Source organism: Cebus imitator, unplaced genomic scaffold, assembly GCF_001604975.1.
Source record: "Cebus imitator isolate Cc_AM_T3 unplaced genomic scaffold, Cebus_imitator-1.0 Scaffold291, whole genome shotgun sequence".
Taxonomy (NCBI): Eukaryota; Metazoa; Chordata; class Mammalia; order Primates; family Cebidae; genus Cebus; species Cebus imitator.
The window spans coordinates 3,582,593-3,603,008 of record NW_016107606.1 but is presented as its reverse complement, the minus strand read 5'-3'; the positions used below and the strand labels follow the sequence as shown (position 1 = coordinate 3,603,008).

Here is a 20,416-nt window from a genome sequence, read left to right as displayed (position 1 = left end):
TAGTAGAGACAGGATTTCACATGTTGGCCAGGCTGTTCTCGAACTGCTGGCCTCAAATGATCTGCCCCCCTCAGCCTCCCAAAGTGCTGGGATTACAGGTGTGAGCCACTGTGCCTGGCCCACAAAGTTCTTTTACTCTGTAATAACCTAGTTATGTCTTTCTTCTTCAGGGTGGACCCTGAGTCCTAAAACCTGGAATCTGACCAAAAAACTCTGAATATTTTTTGTCTCTATATTCAGATTTTCCAAATTTCATATTCCAAGTAAATAACTGAAAAGTGACTACCTCTGTTAGTAGCTGCTGTTCCTGGGATGCTCACCGAGTGCTTGGCATGGTGCCAACTGTTAGCCTCATGACCTCATTTGATCCTCCCGATGTCCCTGTGAAATAGTTAGTATTATTATCTCTATTTTATAGTTAAGGAAACGGAGGTTTAGACCCAAGGTGTGAGTTGCCCAATGTTACACAGCCGGCAGAGGTGTAATTTGAGTCCAAGTCTAGAAATTAACTAGCACTCCACTTGCCAAGCCACTGGCCTCTTAACGGGTTGGCAGATTTATTCCTGTGCATGCTTCAGTGGTGACAATGACCCAGCAGTCTGGGTGGCTGGAGAGGAAAAAGTAGGGCTGCTTTGCTGCCAGTTGGGAGATCAAAACAGAGAGGACCTGTCTGCCTGAGGGGATCTGATGAACTCTGAGTCCTCCTAGGGCCTGGCTACAATGAGGTGACTTGGAAAGGCCAGAAAAATGTAGACTCTGGCTAGGGGCAGATCTGGACCCCAGCACGCTGTGGGGATGTAAGCCACTGCTTGGCCAGTCTTCCTTCTGGAAAGAAACAGGCGACTGCTACTGCCTCTCTATGCTACCTGGGTGACCTCCAAACACCAGTAATGAATGAGATCATCAGAACTGAGCAGCTTAGGAAATGCCTTTGGTGCCTTGTGGCTTCAGATATCCAAGGTCCAAATTATAACTTGCATCTGCCCAGTGATTTGCATTTCAATGTTTATACTACAATGATCTCATTGAATCCTTTGTGCGTCCTGGTGGGCTGTGATGATCATGACCATTTGCTAGAACGCAAGAGGCGAGATGAACTACCCAAGGTCATGCAGAGCCAAGACTCGAACCCAGGCCCAACTGACTCCAAATCCCATTTACTTGCACTAGATCAGTGATTTTTAAACATCATTTCATGGAACCCCAGGGTGACTGGGGCAGGCCAGAACAAGGGTCTCAGGAGAGGAAAGAGGCAGAGGAGGCTCTGTCTTCTCTCCACTTCACTGTGGACTGATCTGATATCAGATTTCTGTGTAAAGTTTATTAGAAGATTTGTGTTGCTAACAAAATTGTTTTCAGAACTGCCCCAAATGATTCCTTCTTTTCTGGGAATTGAGTTCGAGTTTTCTTTTCCTAGGGCCCCCATTTCTTTTTTTGGGCAAGAAGAGGCCTGCTGTCTGTTGGAGGATGTATTCAACTACAGGACGGTAGCACAGGGGAATACAAAAGGTACTGGACAAAGAGGCAGAGGACCTGGGTTCTACTTCTAGCTTTGGTGTGACCCAGTAAAGTTATTTACCTCCATCTCCCCCTGTGTAAAAATGAGGGAGTTGGCCTAGATAATTACTAAAAATCCAGTTCAGAGCATATAAACCATAGATAGTGAGATCTTAGGGGTACAACATCTACAACTGAATGAAAATGTAATGTTTTTTGGTACGTGAATTTTTATGGAAAGAGAGTCTACTGCCTTCATCAAAGTCTTAAGGCGGTTTGTGATACGGAATCTCTGGCTTCTTCTTCTTCTTTTTTTTTTTTTTGAGTCTTGCTCTTGTCACCCAGGCTAGAGTGCAATGGCACGATTTTGGCTCACTACAACCTCCACCTCCTGGGTTCAAGTGACTCTCCTACCTCAGCCTCCCAAGTAGCTGGGATTACAGGTGCCCGCCACCATGCCCAGCTAATTTTTGTATTTTTAGTAGAGATGAGGTTCACCATGTTGGCCAGGCTGGTCTCAAACTCCTGACCTCAGGGGATCCACCCGCCTCAGCTTCTCAAAGTGCTGGGATTACAGGCGTGAGCCACTGCACCTGGCTGATTTTTTTTTTTTTTCTTTTTTGATGGAACTGCTGGACAATCTTGTTTCTCCTTTTGTGGGTATCAAATCATAAGAATGTTGTGAGGAAGGCATTTCAGGAAGGGAAACTAGGGCAATATGCAAAGATAAGCCGAGCTAAAGGATGGAAACTACAGGGAAGAGTAAGAGACTGTGAGTAACCCAACAATCTCGTTTGTGCCCCTGGATCCAGCAATGCCTGACACCCCTACACTTTTCAACCACATCAATCACTGGTTCTCTCTCCTTTAAGTATTTTCTCTGTCAATCACCTATATAATGAATGATCGATGTACTAATACTATGGAAGAGGCCCTTGCCATTTGTAAAATCATGAAGCTCAACTTAGAAAAGCTAAGCAGAAAGGGAAAAAGGGATGGAATGGGGGAAGAGAGTTCCTTCTATGCTTTTCTGAATGTTTGAAGAAAAATGTTTGATATTTTGTTCACTGTCCTTCATTCTCTTTTCAAACTGGGAGCTTTCAGAGGCAGCAAAGATCTTAGGATCAACCCCACCATTACACAGATGGGGAACCGAAATCCAGAGAGGGGATGTAACTCTCTCCTTTTCATACAATAAATCAGTAGTAGGAGTGAGACTAGAACTCAAGTTATGAGCTCCAAAGAATGCTGCACCTTTCTGTGTGACCTTCCTCAGTGCTTTTTTTCCAGGCAGGGTCACAAGTTAGCAGAGTGTGGGAGGGTTCTTGTGCCCCTGTGTGTTGCTCGGTGGCAAGGATCCACACCTTATCCAGAAACATCTACTGTTTGGATGTCTTTTCAAGTTCTGTGGGCATAGGCAAACAATCAGTGGAGTGTTGGCCCCGGGAGGGAAGGGAACTGGCCCCGGGAGGGAAGGGAACCAGCTCCTCTCTGATGAACCCCAGCCTGGGGTCATCCCCTCTCAGGAAACAGGCCCATTTAGGGGATTGACCAGGGAACCCCACCTGGGATTGGGGTTCTAGGGATCAGGACCAAGCTCGACATTGCTCAGTGTTGGTCACAGCAGGAAGGAGCCGCAGGAGGATTCACATGCACCTAAGGGTCAAAAGTAGGTAAGTAGGATTTATTAGGCAAGTCCAGGGGGTAACGTTCAGCCACAGGGCCAGATTGGTGCAGTCCCGGAGGTCAGTAACCGCAAAGGCATAAATGGGACTTAGGAGAGCCTGCGCTAATTGTCCTCAGGACATGGTGAGAGCAGCTCTTCTGGGGTGGGGGCTGGAGGGCAGGGAAAAGGAAAGCGAAGAAGGAGCCTAAGGCCCAGGACTGGGTCAAATCCGAAGCGGAAGCAAGAGGAAACGCAAGGCTCTGCCTGCCGCTCGTCCACAAACCACGCAAAGCCGCACAGGAGAAATGACCTTTAATGTCCGACTTTGTTTCCAACCCCACCAAAGTGCCATCCTTCAGTGAAGTACAAGTAGGGGCTTGAGAGGTACGAAGTCACGACACACAGAACGCCCCCGGCTGCCTCCTGGGCGCACGCTCGCTCCGCCCCCGCAGGGCGGCCCCACGCGCACACACATGCGGAACACACGCACACCGCACAGACACACGCACGTGCACCCACGGTTAAATACAAGTAGAGAGGGACTCGTTTATATATACACAGAGGGAGAGAGAGAGGTAAATCCCGGCGGCGTCGGGTCCCCCAGGCTCTCAGCATGCTCGGCCCGGCTCTCTGCGTGGTACCTGGCACCCATGCCCCTGCCAGAAAAGCAGCTGCCCCTCTCCCCGGCCCTCCCCCCGGTTTCCCTTGGGGCGCGCGTCTACCCGGCGCGGACGCTCCCCTCCCCCCTCCGCCCGCCCTCCCCTCCCCCCCCACGATGATTTCCTCCCCAGGGAAAGGAAGCTGCGCACCGGGACCCTAAAACTGCCCGGGCGCCAGGGGCATGTTGCTTTTGAAGCCCGGCTGCCCGTTGGCCACGTCGGCCGCGGGCTCGCAGCCCCCGTTGCTGGCGCCGCCGTCGGTCCCGGGGCTCTCGGGCTCCGCCAGGAGCTTGAAGGTGAAGAGCGGGCCCGAGTCGTGGCGGCCGCGGCGACCGGGGGGCTCGGGCGCGGGCAGGCTCAGGAGGGCGCCGGGCGCCTTCCACTCCGGGAAGGCGTACAGCTCGACCGGCGGCGGCGCGCCGCGGCCCAGGTAGCCCGGGCTCGGCGAGGCCGAGGGCAGGGTCCGCTGGCTGCCGCTCAGGCAGCTGCCGCTGTCGTCCAGCGAGTCCTTGCGCGACTGCGAGCGCTCCAGCGAGCCGCCGCGCGTCCACGGCCGGTAGGTGTAGGCGCAGCCGCCCAGGCGACGGCGGCGGCGGCGGCGGCGGCGGCCGCGGCACTGGCACCCGAGGATGCGCACGAAGGCGCGCTTGAACTCCTTGCTGGAGCATGGGTAGATGATGGGGTTGAGGCAGCTGTTGAAGTAGCCCAGCCAGAACACCACCTTGAACACGGCGTCGGGGGGCTTCAGGGTGGAGAACAGGGAGCCTGCAGTGGGGAGGGGGGTGGGCACGGGCAGAAAGACAGCAATTTGTGAGTAGTCAGGCTCTCACCCCAATATGCTCCTCCTCAACCTTGTCAGCCTGCAGCGTTTCTGCCGTCAGGCCTTTCCCAGAGCCAGTTCCTCTGCCCGGAATACTTCCCTTTCCATTTCAGAATGAATGAATCCTACATTCATTTTTAGGGCCGGCCTCGAAAACTTCGCCTTTGTCCATGAAACCTTTCTTGATCTAGTTAAACAGCAGCTAAGCTCCTATGATTTCCTTCGGTAGCACTTGCCACCTTCAATCTAAGGGCTAACAATCATCGCCCACAATTGCACATCTCTTTTGGGTCAGTCACCGTGATGGGTGCTTTCCCTATGTTAGTTTATCCTGCATAAAACTCAAGGAAGTAGATGCTGAATTATTTCCGCGAAAAGTAGAAGGTGTATTAAAGACCTAAATGCGAAACGTAAAGTTTTAAAGGTAAAAGAGGACAACATAAAGGACTATCTTTTTGATCTAGGGGTGAGGAAAAACAATACTTCAAAAGGACGAATCATGAGGCAAGAATCTGAGAAGATATTTACAATGTCCAAAACAGTCAAGGGATTGATATTTAGAATATGCAAGGAACTCTTAAAATCAGCAAGAAAAAGTGTTCCCAGTAGAAACGTGGGCAATGGAAATGCGCAGGGAATTTACAAAATAGGAAACTCGAAGGCTAATGAACATATCAAAAATAATCAAAATAGGCAGTCAAATAAAAACGGCAAAGAGGCTGAGTGCAGTAGCTCATGCCTGTAATCCAAGGCAGTTGGATCACTTGAGCCCAAGGGCTTGAGACCAGCCTGGGCGGCATAGGGGGACCTTGTCTCTACAAAAGAAATAAAGAATTAACCAGGCGTGTTGGTGAATGCCTGTAGTCCTAGCTACTTGGGAATCTAAGGCAGGAGGATCCCTTGAGCCCAAGAGTTCAAGGTTGCAGTGAGCTATGATCATGCCACTGCACTCCAACCTGGGTGTCAGAGCAAGACCCTGTCTCAAAACAACAACGACAATGAAAACCACAAAGGGACATATGTGATAGGTTGGCAAAAATTAGGAAGCTGGATAGTTCCAAGTGCACACAGGCATGTGGGGACATGAGGAGCCTTGTGGGGACATGAGGAGCCTTGTGCATGGCTGGTGGGGGCACAGGCTGTATACACATACTGGAGAAGACTCTGGTAGCACTTGGTCTAATTAAGTATACACACACCTTGTGACCCAGCCATTCCGCTCCAGGTCACCGATCTCAATGAATTTTCACACAGGTCCATAAGAATTCATATATGAAGGGGGCTCATGGCAATATTGTTTGTAGTGACAGGAATTTGGAGACAAATTCCTCCCTGGGAATGTCCCTCCCTGGGAAAAGTAGAATGGGGTAGATGCATTCTCGGATATTATGCAGCACTTAGAGGCCTGGGGTGACGTGTCCACATGGTCACATGGAAAGATCTGAAATACATGGTTCTTTGTGAAAAAAGTAGGAAACAGAATGAGATTTATGACACAATACCGTTTAAGTAGCTCACCAAACAACCAGATGCATTTTGCAAAAACACTTTCAAATTAACAGAAACATACTAAAGACAGAATGCCTAGTGGTGGAGGCAGAGGGAAATGGGAATGGGAATAAAAGGAAATAAATCCATATAATAAGAGAGAGGCCTGGCATAGACTCATGATGATGAGACATTATGAATAAAAAACATGATTAACTCACCCCTCTGAATTGGAGATCCCAAAACATTTTATGGCAATATTAAATTAAAAACAATTTCCATTTTAAATGTAAGTCAGGAGAGGTTAAATGATTTGCCCCAGGTCACACAGCATGCTTGTAATATATCTGGGATTTAAATTCTATTTGAATAAAAATGTTTTTTTTTTTTAAAGATGCAATTAATAATACTCCGTATAAAGATGAGAAAATGTAAAAATGCAAAAATAAAAACTATTTTAAAAGCACATATAACTCCACAGTGCCAAAATACCACATTTTGGTGTATACACTGTCAGATTTTTCCTCTTGTATATACAAATTAAAAATTTTTTTTTTTTTTTTTTAAGACAGAGTTTCGCTTTTGTTACCCAGGCTGGAGTGCAATGGCATGATCTCGGCTCACCGCAACCTCCGCCTCCTGGGTTCAAGCAAATCTCCTGCCTCAGCTTCCTGAGTAGCTGGGACTACAGGCACGCACCACCATACCCAGCTAATTTTTGTATTTTTAGTAGAAACGGGGTTTCACCATGTTGACCAGAATGGTCTCGATCTCTTGACCTCGTGATCCACCCGCCTTGGACTCCCAAAGTGCTGGGATTATAGGTGTGAGCCACTGAGCCTGGCCTTAAATATTTTTAAAAATGGAATACTTTCTAGAACATTGTGTATCTTCTAATCATATCTCTGTCCCTACCACCTGGCTTGTGGCATATTAACTTTTGTATTCCTGTCTTCTCAGACTGAGCTTCCCAAGGGCCTGTTGTATGGGGTCTTCATTGAATCTATTTGTTAAATAAAGAGTCCAACCTGCAAAGTCCAACCATTTTGCAGGTGGAGACACCAAGACCCAGAGAGTAGCTGAAAGTCCCTGAGGTGGTTGGTACAGATGCCACAAGGATTCCTATCTGTGATTTTGGATTGTTCTTGCATCTCTTCTCTGTAGCATTTCACCTTCTTGATTATTTGAGATTTGGCCTGTTCCAAATCTCAAATAATCAAGAAGGTGAAATGCTACAGAGAAGAAATACAGGAGCCTGACTCCTAATTCTCTGCTCAGTAACTCAGTGGTGGCTGCTGGAGGGCAATGTCTGGGTTCCTGGTGCAGGACTAAGTCAGCCAGGAGTTCACCTTAGAAAGGTTATCCATACCTGGAGATAAGTGCTAAGTATAAATACTGACTTCTTCAGGTAGGGGGAAATGTGGCAGTGGGCTGCTTTCTAGGTTTGGTCTAGGTGAGACAAGGGAGGGCACCATCTTTTTTTTTTTTTTTTTTTTTTTTTTTGAGAGATTCTCACTCTGTCACCTAGACTGGAGTGCAATGGTGCGATCTCACCTCACTGCAACCTCCACCTCCTGGGTTCAGGTGATTCTCCTGCCTCAGCCTCCCGAGTAACTGGGGCTACAGGTGCCAATCACCACACCCAGCTAATTTTTTCATATTTTTAGTAGAGATGGGGTTTCATCATGTTGGCCAGGCTGGTCTCGAACTCCTGAGCTCAGGTGATCCACCCACCTCGACCTCCCAAAGTGCTGAGATTACAGGAGTGAGTCACTGCACCCAGTCGGAGGTCACCATCTTGTGGTCTGATTTGTGACAAGACTCATACCATTAGGTTTTGGTCTCACTATTGGAGCTACTCTTTTGGATTAAGACAGTGTACAGGGGCCCCAGCTGAAATGCAACTATGGTATATGAACATCAAGTATTCCCTGATGGGGGAAGTTGTCCCTGTCCACAGGGATGGGCTTATTTCCATCACTGAGTCTGAAGAACATAGGAAACCGACCTTGACAAAATCGGAAACTGGAGAATAAATTTTGGGGAGGGCTAGACACAGAGGTTCACATCTGTAATCCCAGCACTTTGGGAGGCCAAGGCAGGAGGATAGCTTGAGTCCAGGAGTTCAAGACCAGCCGGGGCAACATATTGAGACTCCCATTTCTACAAAAAAGAAAATTTGGGGGAGAAGTAGAGTGAGCGAAGCAAAGTCTGGAAGCCTTGTGCATTACCCAGGGATGAGTGCGTATGAAGGCAGCACATTACTTTGCATGGGGACTTATAGGGCCTAGGATGGAGGCTGGAGCGGTGGCCACAGGTGGGCAGGATCCAGAGCAGGAAAGCATGATTGTTGCAGACAAGTTTGTGACTTCGTTTGGTGCCAGCGTGAAGGTGGTTGTGAAATAGGCAATAAATGGATAAATGGGGATGCAGCCTGAGAAACTGGCTCTTTTAAAGTATAAACAAATATAAAAAAATGCTAATAGCTAACATCTATCATAGCCACCATTTATACTGTGTGTTAAATGCAAGTCCTGAGCTAGCTCTTCACACTACCAGTTATTGAATAATTACAATTGGAAGGTACCACTGAGTAAGGTACTATTGTTGGTCTCATTTTCTTTTGGATCAGAACACCAGTGTAGGAAGTCATAGTTATTTAAATTTTTATACATTCATTCATTTCTTTCATTCATTCATCTGTTCCACAAACACTGAGCTCCTGCTAAGTGCTAGGCATGAGGACAAGCCGTGGGAATACAGAGATGAGTTTGGGGCGTGGTGTTGCACCATGGCAGCTAAGAGGCCATTCAACAGAACAAATGTAGCATTGCGGAGGGGGTGTAAGTTTCACTCTTCCCCTGTGTACAAGTGGCGTATCTTTTTTGATTGTTCTTCACGTTCATCACACTGGAAGCGCCTTGTCAAGGGCAAAGATGGGCTAGATTTTTGCCTTTGTTTTCTTACAAAGCACCCTCCAAGAACCATGGCCCTGAGAAGTGTCCAGCCAAAGGTGAGGAGGTGATGCCAACTTTTCTCATGGGCATTTGCTGCCACATTTTGGGTTTGGGCTCGTTACACTGTTTACTCCTCTGAGAAGAAGGCCATTCTTTGCCCTTGGCTGATTAGGCAGTGTGGTCAAGTGGCTGGAACTCGGAACTTAGGATGACACAAACCCGTATTGAAGCTCCTCTTGATGTATTGGCTGTTCTATCTTAGAAGAGTTAATTAGCCATCTCAGCATCAATTTTCCCATCCATAAAATGGGGACAATATCTGTGTCATAGAGTTACTGTGAATACATGAAAATATCCAAGTAAAATACTTGACACAGGGTCTGGCATCTTGAAAATAATAAATAGTGATCATTTTCTAAATATACTTTATATCCTGGTCCATTCTCCTCCAGGAACTCAGCTCTGATTAGCCCCACCCAACTCAGATGGACTTCTTTATTCTGCACCCCACAGAAGTCACACAGGCAGATTGTATTTATTATTTTATCATTTGCTTTTTCATGTTAAGCCATCCCAGGACTGGCTGAGCCCTAGTTCATCACCCAGATTGTAAACTCCTTCTGGGAAGGAGCTGTATCTTCTTTTCTTTTCCCCTCTAGATTTGTATATATTTTTTAATTTCAAAAGTAATACATGCTGAATTTAAAAATTACATATTACAAAAAGTCTGCTAAATATAGAGCAAAAATACTTCATTTCAGCAGAAGGGATCAGAGTTAACTGTTTTGTTTTGAATCCCCCTAGATTTTAAAAAGGGTTTTTTGTTTTACTACACATACCTCTCCCCAAATTGCTCTCTTTGCTTAGAGTATATAAAAGATACTTCCCTGTCAAGGTATGTGGTGCTATTTCACTTCTTTCCCTACCCCACAAGGGCTGCATTACATCCTACTGTCCGGATAGAAGGTAGCTTTACTTAATGCCTTCTCTATAGGTGATTTCCAAATTTTGGCTATTGCAGACTGCATTGATGGAAAGGTAGATGCATTCACTTTTTGCCTGCACATTTGAGGGTTTCTGTACAATAAATTCCACATGTGGAATCACTGGGTCATTTCCACATTTAAGCACTGACAGCCAAATGGCATTCTGAACTGGTTGTACTGACTTACCCACCTATCAACTGTGCCTGAGTCTGACATTTTCCCTACAACTCCCCAGCTCTGGGCTCTTTCAGCCTTTTTAAGCCTCACTTGTTTGGTAGGTGAACACTGATCTTGCCCTCTTATTCTATTCGCATTTCATTTTATTTTGTCCTCTTGCAAAGGAGGGCACCCTGAGCGAGTCTACAGTGACTTCCGACAGGAAGTCCCCCTTTTTGTTGGAATGGGGCTCCCTGGGATAGAATCCTGGCTTTAGCCATGTGACCTTGGGCCAGTTTTATACTGTTCCTAAGCCTTAGTTCCTCATCAGTAAGATGGGCTAATGATAGCACTGACCTCTCTGAGTTGTTGTGAGGATTGAGCAAGGTAAAAACATGTAGAGTCCTTATAAGCACTCTGGATCCCAGGTGTCTGTCACCCAGTCAACTCTGCATGAACAGTAATTAACTAAATAATAATTACTGTTCCTATAAATCCCTGATTGGGCTGGAAATCTAATTTTAGGGAACATATCTGAGACCTATTTTACTAACTCCACGTATCATTTTGGTTAAAATGCTTTCTAATTTTGTGCCTGTTTTCCATCTTTAATTGAGTGGTGTGAGCTGGGTCTTTTTCAGCCTTAAAATTCAGAGTTCTGGCTGGGCATGGTGGCTCATGCCTGGAATCCCAGCACTTCGGGAGGCCAAGGTGGGCGGATCACCTGAGGTCAGGAGTTCAAGACCAGCCTGGCCAACATGGTAAAACCCTGTCTTTACTAAAAATACAAAAATTAGCCAAAATGCTCACTTGAACCTAGGAGGAAGAGGTTGCAATGAGCTGAGAACATGCAATGGTTCTACAGCCTGACCTGTCTCAAAAAAAAGAAAAAAAATTCAGAGTCCTCATGAAGTCAGAGATGGAAGCCTTGCCCATCCCTGCTGTGACATGCCTGCTTCTCTAGACTCTCACCACAGCGGGGCAGTGTGGGTCAGGGGCTGGACCGCCAGACTGCCACAGAGTCCACAAATTTTTCGGCCCCCTCTCTCCTTCTTCCTCCACTAGCACAGTAGCTGCTGGGATTTGGAGGGTCCTGTTTGCTGCACTGGCCTGCCCTGGTGAGAACCAAGAAGCTGTCGTTAAGTGACAAGGTGCCGAGCCTTTTAGGCATGTAAAAGGATGTGTGACAGGGATCTTTTTCCCTGAGCACACAAACAGACCTGTCCCTGGAGAAGAGTGTGGTGGGTGAAGCTGCTGGGAGAGGAGAATAAATACAACAGGGTGTATGGGTTCTTGGAAGGCCCGCACGCTCTGTGCTGGAACTCCTTAACAATGCCACTAACCCTCTGTGCATGTTCCTGAGCCCGGCCCTCAGTCTGCCTCCGCTTCTCTTGCTCATGGAATGTTCCCGATGCTCCTTGCTCTGCCTCTTGGAATCATGGCTTGCCAGGCCCAGGAAGGCTTCTTCCTTAATGGAGGGTCAGTGAAGGTGAGAGGAGTGACTCACTCAAGGTCACTCATCTGGTGAACGGCAGAGTGACCACCAGGACCTGTCCAAGTTGCCATTTATTTGCTTCAACAAATATGTATTGAGGCAGTAAAGTTTAGTGGTTAAGGACCTGCTCAGACATCATAGGTATGTAGATCATGGCTCAAACCCTAGCCCTGGCGTTCTCAGCTGGGTGACCTTGGAGAAGATAGTCGAGCTCGGTAAGGTTTGGTTTCCTGGAAAATGGGGAGGGTAATAATTCTTTTCTTTACGCATGAGTTGAGCTTAGTCTTGGTAAGTACCTGGCATATTGAATGCACTCAATAAGTATAGCAATGAAGACTGCCTTGAAAACTGCTACTATTACAACTGCCAGTGCTGCTGTTACCACCAGTACCACTGCTACCAAGATGATAGACTATGTGCTGTTTGGGCATTGAGACTTTCCCTACTGCTCTTTCCAGTGCCAGCTGAATCACGGGCTCCACATGGTTCCTGAACGTGCTAAAATTGTGGGCAACATTCCTGTATTTTCCTTGGTGAGGGTCCATAGCTGTCATCATGGTCTTAAAGGGATCAGGTCTAAAGCTTCCTAAGCATTCATCACTCTGCCATCTGGACCACCATCTACTTAGTGCTTTTCTTTGCATCAATTAGCTTTCGATATCTCAATTCTTTTAAAGGAAGCTTTCTATCACTATTTTAAAACTTGCATCATTTGCTATAAATTTCATGGTGGAGAAAATAAGATGAAAACAAAACAATGTTTGCACCTCTGGATAGCTCCAGACTGTGGTGTGAATGAGGCCTACTCCTTCTTTCTCAAAAAGGGGGATTAGCAGTGCTTGAGAGATGCTGAAGACATTCTGTCTCTAAACTGAGAGGCATTCCTCTTCGAGAAATCTACAGGATTGAAAGAGAAGTGAATAGGGAACCAGTCTGTCACTGGAGAGACTATGCCCTGGCACACGCAGCAGGTGCTGAATGGATATTTGCTCCGTGATGGACTGACTGAATATGTGACTCCCAGTTTCTTGTGCTTTCTCTAGCTGTCATTTCAATCTTGCACACCACCCAAATACATGGTGAATTTCACCTGCTGTGTAGATGCAGCCCTGGGAAACCACGTGTAGGAGGCATTTCTATTATTCTTTTTTTTCCCAGGGTGGGGCGGTGAGGGGAGGACGGATAAATCGAGGAACAGATGTTGCCGCAAGCCCACCCCATGTCACTTAGGCTTTAAGTGCCCAAGGGTGATTTAGAGGGACTGAGAAGTGCCAGATCAAAGGCTCACGGTGAGCAGTATCTACACAGGGAGAAACACTTCTTGGCTGGACATGGCCCCAGCCAGTCATTCTTAAGGTGCCATTCAACAAATCTGAACAGTAAACTGAACCATGGAGGTGTCAACCCTCTGTGAACCTCCACTCGTCACAACCTCAGGGCATGTCTGTAGAATAGTTGCTACCACTTAACAAGCTCTGACTCTGTGCCAGGGAATGGGCTAAGCACTTAACTGCTGTTGGGCCAGTTACTCATTCAACAGCCGCCACTGTTCCCAGGGCAGCCCCTCATGACTCTGTTCTAGAAGGCACAGTTCGTACTGTCATTTACAACAATTCTTGATGACCGTGTCCAACCCGCCTCACTGGCCTGGGGGCCATGATTCTTATACACGCAGGAACAGAAACTGAAATTTGACAGGTAAGTTCCCCGAGGCTACAGAGCTAGTGGGTAATAGAGTTAGAATTTAAATCCAGGCAGCTGTAACAGAGGCTCTTAATCATCACAATGCAGCTCACAGGAAAACAAAATATACATACTTAACGCGTGTGGATATATATACATACATATATATATTTAATTTTTTTTGTTTATTCACTGTCAAGGCTCAAGGCTCGTTACAGAAGGGACTGGGAGGGAGGGTGTGCACTGGAATGTCAACAGTGCTTATCTTTCAGTGTGGGGGAATTACGGGTGAATTTTCCTTCTCTGTGCTTTTCGGTGTTTTCCAAAATTTTCTCCATGAACACAAATTCCTTCTGTAACTGGGGAAAATCCAATGAATATTATCTAAAAGCTAAAAGACAGGCCATTTAGCAGTGGCTAAATGGAATATAGGAATGCAGTGGCTCATTCCTGTAATCCTAGGACTTGGGAAGGCTGAAGCAGGAGAATTGCTCAAGCCCAGGAGTTTGAGACCAACCCAGGCAACATAGACCTTGTCTCTCTCTCTCTCTCTCTCTCACACACACACACACAAAGAAAAGAAAAGAAAAAGAAAAAGAAGAAACAAAAGCTAAAAATAAAACAGGCCAAAAGGTTAAAAAAAAAACAACCAGGTGTGGTGGTTCCAAACCTGTGGTCCCAGCTACGCAGGAGGCTGAGGTGGGAGGATCACTTAAGCCCAGGAGGTTTAGGTTGAAGTGATCTGTGATTGCAGCATCGCATTCCAGCCTGGGGAACAGAGTGAGACTTTGTCTCAAAAAAAAAAAAAAAAAAAAAAAAAAAAAAAGGTAAAATAAAAGCTGGAAAACAAACAAGCCAAAAGCCGCTGTGCGTATTGGGTCCTTATGTGCCACCAACTTTCTTAGATCCTATTTCATTTAATCCCACCCAACAGCTCCCTGAGCAGGGTGGGATTATCCTTATTTTGCAGAAGAAGAAATGGGTAGATGGTAGCACCAGTGCAAGGTATCTTACGGGTAAGAGAAAGAGAGGTTTAAAATGAAATCAGATGGATGGCAGCACCACTCAGACAGATGGCAGCATCAGTCTGAGGTCCCTGAGAAAGAGACTTTTTAAATGAAATCTTTTGCTATTAACCCAGGCAGCTCCCTTATTAGTTCCTGATGTGCCTGTGGCCCCCTTTTGCTATCTCCTTATTATGAGGCGTAAGTGGGGGGAACTTTTCATTCTTTGCATACTCTTTTTTTTGAGACAGGGTCTCACTCTGTTGCCCAGGCTGGAGCACAATGGCACGATCTCGGCTCCCTGCAACTTCTACCTTCCAGGTTTAAGCAATTCTCCTGCCTCAGCCTCTCGAGTAGCTGGGGCTAGTTTTTTATGTTTTGGTAGAGACAGGGTTTTATCATGTTGGCCAGGCTGGTCTTGAACTCCTCACCTCTAGTGATCCACCTGCCTCGGCCTCCCAAAGTGCTGTCTTTACATATTCTTAAATCCATTGGCCTTCACTCAACACTAGCTGAAGAAATGAGGCAATGAGAGGGCTTGGAGACTACAGCGTGGCATGGGGACCGAAATATCATTTATCTGGTCCACAAAATGCCAGCCACAGGCTGGGTGGCTTCTAACATCCCTCTGGGCCCTGACATTCTGGAACTCTGGGATTATAAATTTGATGTGATTTATTTCACAGCGTCAAACAAGCCAATGACCTCAGGGGAGTCAGTTGGTGGGGAAACTCTTTTGATCCTCTTGTAAATGGAGTGGAACTCCTTTTCAGTGTGGCTCTTATTAGGGGCATTTGGCTACACTGTCAGCAAAACCACATCTCCTCAGCTGAAACAATTTGGCCCAGTAAAAACTGGAAAGATTTACAAGAGTTGCTCATTGTTTCAGCACCAGCTTTGTAAAAGAGGTTTCCTTGGATTTGGAAATTCCCTTCAAGGTTTTTCCATTTTTATTTTCCACTTAACCCTAGAATGAAATCATAAACTTGTCCAATGAATACAATATTTTTGGGCCAATAGAGCCATGTTAAGTTTTAAAACAATTGCTGAAAACAGTAATAATCACCAGAGCCACGTTTTGCAACTCCATTCCCAAACGAGTTATTAAGGTACCACATTTACAAACATTCTCTCTTGCAATTCTCCAACAGCCCTGCTACTATGTATTTCATTTTGCAGATGAGGAAATTAAGGCTTAAGAGGCTAACAAGGTCACATGCCTAGGATGTGGTGGACTGTAATTAAAATCCAATTTTGAAGCGTAAGTTTTTACTCATTTAATAATAAGAAAGAGGAGCATTAATTCATTTCTGTAAACACTAGTCAATTTCTCCCTTACCTGGGAACACTGAATTGTCAAAACACCTTTTCTGAAACGAAAATGTGGCATTTATCCCTTTTGACCTTGGATTACAATTGCTTAGGTCTATCACTCATCTCCTCTGGTTAGACTGTGAACAACTAGAAAAGAGAGTTCATGTCTGACGCCCCTCTCTGCGCAAGGCCTACCTAGCACAGTGCCTGATGTGTGACAGGCACTCAGCCAACAGGTGTTGCATGAGTAATAGAGATGAAAATAATAAAACCAAAATGTGTTAGCCTCCTGCTATGCAAAATGAGGTTCATGGATAAGCAGCACCTGAGTGGTGGTTAGAAATGCAGAATCTCTGATCCAGTGCATCAGAATCTGCTTTTTTTTTTTTAAAAAAAAGAGCTGTGGTCTTGCTATATTGCCTAGGCTGGCTCTGAACTTGCTATGCTGCCCAGGCTGGCCTTGATTGCTGGGTTCAAGCAATCCTCCTGCTTCAGCCTCCTGAGTAGTTGGAACTACAGGCAGGTGCCCCCATGTCCAGATCAAAATCTACTTTTTAACAAGCTTCTGAGGTGAGAAGTTTTGCCTTAGCCCACATTGCAATTTTATTTTTAAGAACTATTATTGTGCGTATCTTGGGATTCATGGGTGAGCAAAGGCTGGGCTGAAGGCCACCTCACTATGAGATTGACTCCCTTGGCCCCAGTCCTCCAGTGGCTCCTCTGGTGCATAGGATAAAGTTCAGACTGCTTAGGCTAGACTGTAAGACCTGTTCAACTTGTCTGCAATGGACTGATTCTTTGCAACAGCATTGACTTTTCTGGACCCTTTCCCTCCATTCATGCTGTCCACATTGGTCTGAGATGCCCTTTTTTCTCCAAGATGCCCTTTTTTGCCTAGCTTAAATTCTTTCTTCTCATAACCATTTTCCTCTGAAGTGTGAAAGCAGAAGGAAGGAATGAACAGGCCAAGAAGGACTGCTAAGATCCAGGTGACCTACACGCCCGACCTATTAATATTTTTATCTTTTTTTTTTTTGAGACAGAGTTTCGCTCTTGTTACCCAGGTTGGAGTGCAATGGCGCGATCTCGGCTCACCGCAACCTCCGCCTCCTGGGTTCAAGCAATTCTGCCTCAGCCTCCTGAGTAGCTGGGATTACAGGCGTGTGCCACCATGCCCAGGTAATTTTCGTATTTTTAGCAGAGACGCAGTTTCACCATGTTGACCAGGATGGTCTCGATCTCTTGACCTCGTGATCCACCCGCCTCAGCCTCCCAAATATTTTTATCTTTGCAACAGGCATGAGGGCACCTTGTGTAATGCCTAGGGTTCTGTAATTCCCAATTTACAACCGTGGAAATGGAAGCCGTGTGTGTATGGAACTCACCCAATTTGACACAGATATTAAGTGGTAGAGTTATGATTGAAACTCTAATCTTCCTGCCTCAAATTAGTTTCCATAAGACACAATATTGTCCCTAAACTCTTAGAATACTTTTGGGGTGGGGAAGGCTAGAACTAGGTACTTAGGGTTTTTTTTGTTATGGTGTGTTTTTACATTTAAAAAGTTTTAAATTAAAATTAATGTTATTTTGACAACTGGTAGAAGTAATGATGTCTTTACATATATTTTATCTTTACATATCTTCACATATATTTATGGCTATTAAAATGCAAGTATCTAGAAGCTAGGAGTTTTATGTCACTTTTAACTTGCCAATACTGGTTAAGGAGATAATTCAGCACCATGTAATTTCGGGGGTTTACAGCCCTGCTGAATCTCATCTGTGGATGTCTAGGAAGTACATAGTCCCCAGATTAAGAGTCTCTGCTCTTCTGTCTACAGATTTCCATCATAACAGTTGAACTTCTTTAAAGATTTGTCTTCCTTGTTCACAAGCTCCTTAAAACCAGGCTCAGTCTTACTTGTCTTGGTTTCTCTAGCACCCAACACAGAGCTTGTCTTATAGGGAATGTATAAAGATACTTATTGAGCACATAAACTCCTTTTCATGTGCCTAACTCAGTATTGGGTTCATAGGAGGTGCTGAATAAATGGTTGTTGATTGCTGATTCCCTTGCCTGTATTTGATTCCTTTCTCTTCTTTGCTTACCTAAATGACATCCATGTGTCAACACCAGCTCAGTTCCCATCTCCTCCCGAAACCCTTCCTGACTGCTCCAGACCCCTTCTTTTTTATTTACCATCAAAGAGAGTCCATAGTACATGAGTTCATATAAAATGCCATTGTTAGGGGGTGTGCCTCTTGTCTCTTTGGAAACTGTAAAAGCTCCTTAAAGATGAGGTCTGCGTCTTGTCCTTCTAGCACAGGCCTGGGTATGCAGCCAGTGCCCATTCATTACCACTAATTAATGGATCGACCCATTCCAACTTCCAGTAGGGGAGCTACCTTTTGACGGAAGCCCAGAGTTGAAAGCAGATGGGATGAAATGGGTTCTGCAGCACTAAGGGGTCCATCTTTGAGGCCAGACTGAGTTTATTCCATGCTTTGACCTCACTGGAAATAGCAGTGTCCCTGAAGAACACTTTTAGGAACTGAGCATTGGTGGGACTTAACGTGAAGAAGCTGTGAAACTTTATAAAGGGTCCTAAAAGAAGATATTTATAAATGGAGATACATATTGCTTTTGTATAGGAAGTCTCTGTCCAAGATAACTTCAGTTCTCCCCAAATTAATCTGAAAATCCAAAACGGTCTAATTAAAATCCCAACAGATTTTTGTTTTTACTGTTGTTATGTGGAGAGCCAAATAATCCAAAACCAAATTTATGGAAGAATATGGAATTTATAAGAATAACCATGATAATCCAGATCAATGGAAATAAAGAGGAATGGTAAGAGTGGGTATGAGGAAAATGGATAAATTCAGCTCTCTAAATATTAAAACCTGTCATAGAATCACACTAATTAAAAAAAATCCTAGGGCAGGAAGTACAGAAAAAGGCAGAAGAAAGATGAATGAAATTATGTAATTTAGAAAGAGAACCAAATATCCATGAGAATTTTATATGCCATGTCAATGCTTCCGGGAAAAAATAGACTGTAAGTGGAGTTGGGGCAACAGGATAGCTATTTAAGGAAGAAATAAGGATGCATCTCTACTTTATTGCTTACAGTAAAATAAACTCAGACAGATCCAATACTTTAAATATAGAAAAATTGTTAAAGTTTAGATGAGGATATAAGTACATACTTTTATAAGTATGAAATAGGAAAGACCATTTTAAGCACAGCTAAAAGTCCAGGATCTGTAAATAAATGTATTGATGAATTTGTCTACACATTTTTTATAAGGCTGCAAACTTCAAAAACAAAAGAATTGAGAGAAGTATGTGTAATTCAAATGACAGTAAAAGAAATGATATTTCTCCCTTCCCCTCCCCTCCCCTTTCCTCCCCTCCCCTTCCCTTCCTTTCCTTCCCCTCTCTCTCTCTCTCTCTCTCTCTCCCTCTCTCTTATGTCAAGGCTGGAGTGCAATGGCATGATCTCCGCTCGCTGCAACCTCTGCCTCCTGGGTTCAAGCGATTCTCCTGCCTCAGCGTCCCAAGTTGCTGGGATTACAGGTTCCTGCCACCATGCCTGGCTAATTTTTTGTATTTTTAGTAGAGATGGGGTTTTGCCATGTTGGCCAGACTGGTTTTGAACTCCTGACCTCAGGTGATCCACCTGCCTCGGCCTTCCAGAATGCTGGGATTACAGGTGTGAGTCACCACACCCGGCCAAGGAATGATATTTCTAATACACAAAGCTCTTTTACAAATCAGTAAGAGAAAACTCAGTAGAAAGCTAAATCTTATAAATAAGCAAATAAGAAGAGTAAGTATAATTGACACCAAAAGAATTAATGAAAAACATAACATTTCTTTTTTTTGAGACAGAGTCCCTCACCCTGTTGCCCAGATTGGAGGGCAGTGGTGTGATCTTGGCTCACTGCAGCCTTGACCTCCTAGACTCAAGTGATCCTTTCACCTCAGCTTCCAGAGTTGCTGAACTACAGGCGTGTGCCACAGCACCCAGATAATTTTTGTATTTTTTTGGTGGAGATAGAGTTTCACCATGTTGCCTGGGCTGGTCTTGAACTCCTGGGCTCAAATGATCTCCTACCTTGATGGCAGATCAACGTGCTAGGATTATGGGAGTGAGCCACCATGCCTGGCTTGAAATTTCTTTATAAAATACATAATGCAAATTAAAAAGCAGCTAAATAAGGCTAGGCGCAGTGGCTCATGCCTATAATCCCTGCACTTTGGGAGGCCCAGGCGGGCAGATCACTTGAGGTCAGGAGTTCGAGACCAGCCTGGCCAACGTGGCGAAACCCCATCTCTACTAAAAATACAAAAATTAGCTGGGCGTGGTGGTGCACACCTATAATCCCAGATGCTTGGGAGGCTGAGGCAGGAGAGTTGCTTGAACCCAGCAGGTGGATGTGGTAGTGAGCTAAGATTGCATCACTGCACTCCAGCTTGGGCAACAGAGTGAGACTTTGTCTCAAGAAAAAGAAAAAAGAAAAATATTTTAGGTGTATTTTTGTGGAAGATATTTTAAAAAGTGCTTATGCTCAATTTGGCAAGTGTGTTTGGAAAACAGACATTGTCATACATTCTGGGTGGAGATGTAAATTTTGGGTGGAAAACTGGTATTATCTAATAAAATTAAAATAAACATGGCTTT

The 20,416-nt window shown here is 45.2% G+C and overlaps 1 protein-coding gene across 1 annotated transcript in view; it reads right to left on the bottom strand.

The window, feature by feature from the left end:
• Positions 1-3,458: 3,458 nt before the first annotated feature.
• ADRA1B (adrenoceptor alpha 1B) overlaps positions 3,459-20,416 on the bottom strand; it is a 56,061-nt gene continuing 39,103 nt past the window's right edge. The window contains exon 2 of the mRNA XM_017502106.2: positions 3,459-4,587. Coding sequence (XP_017357595.1) covers positions 3,980-4,587 — 608 coding nt within the window. The 3' untranslated portion in view covers positions 3,459-3,979. The remainder of the gene's footprint in view (positions 4,588-20,416) is intronic.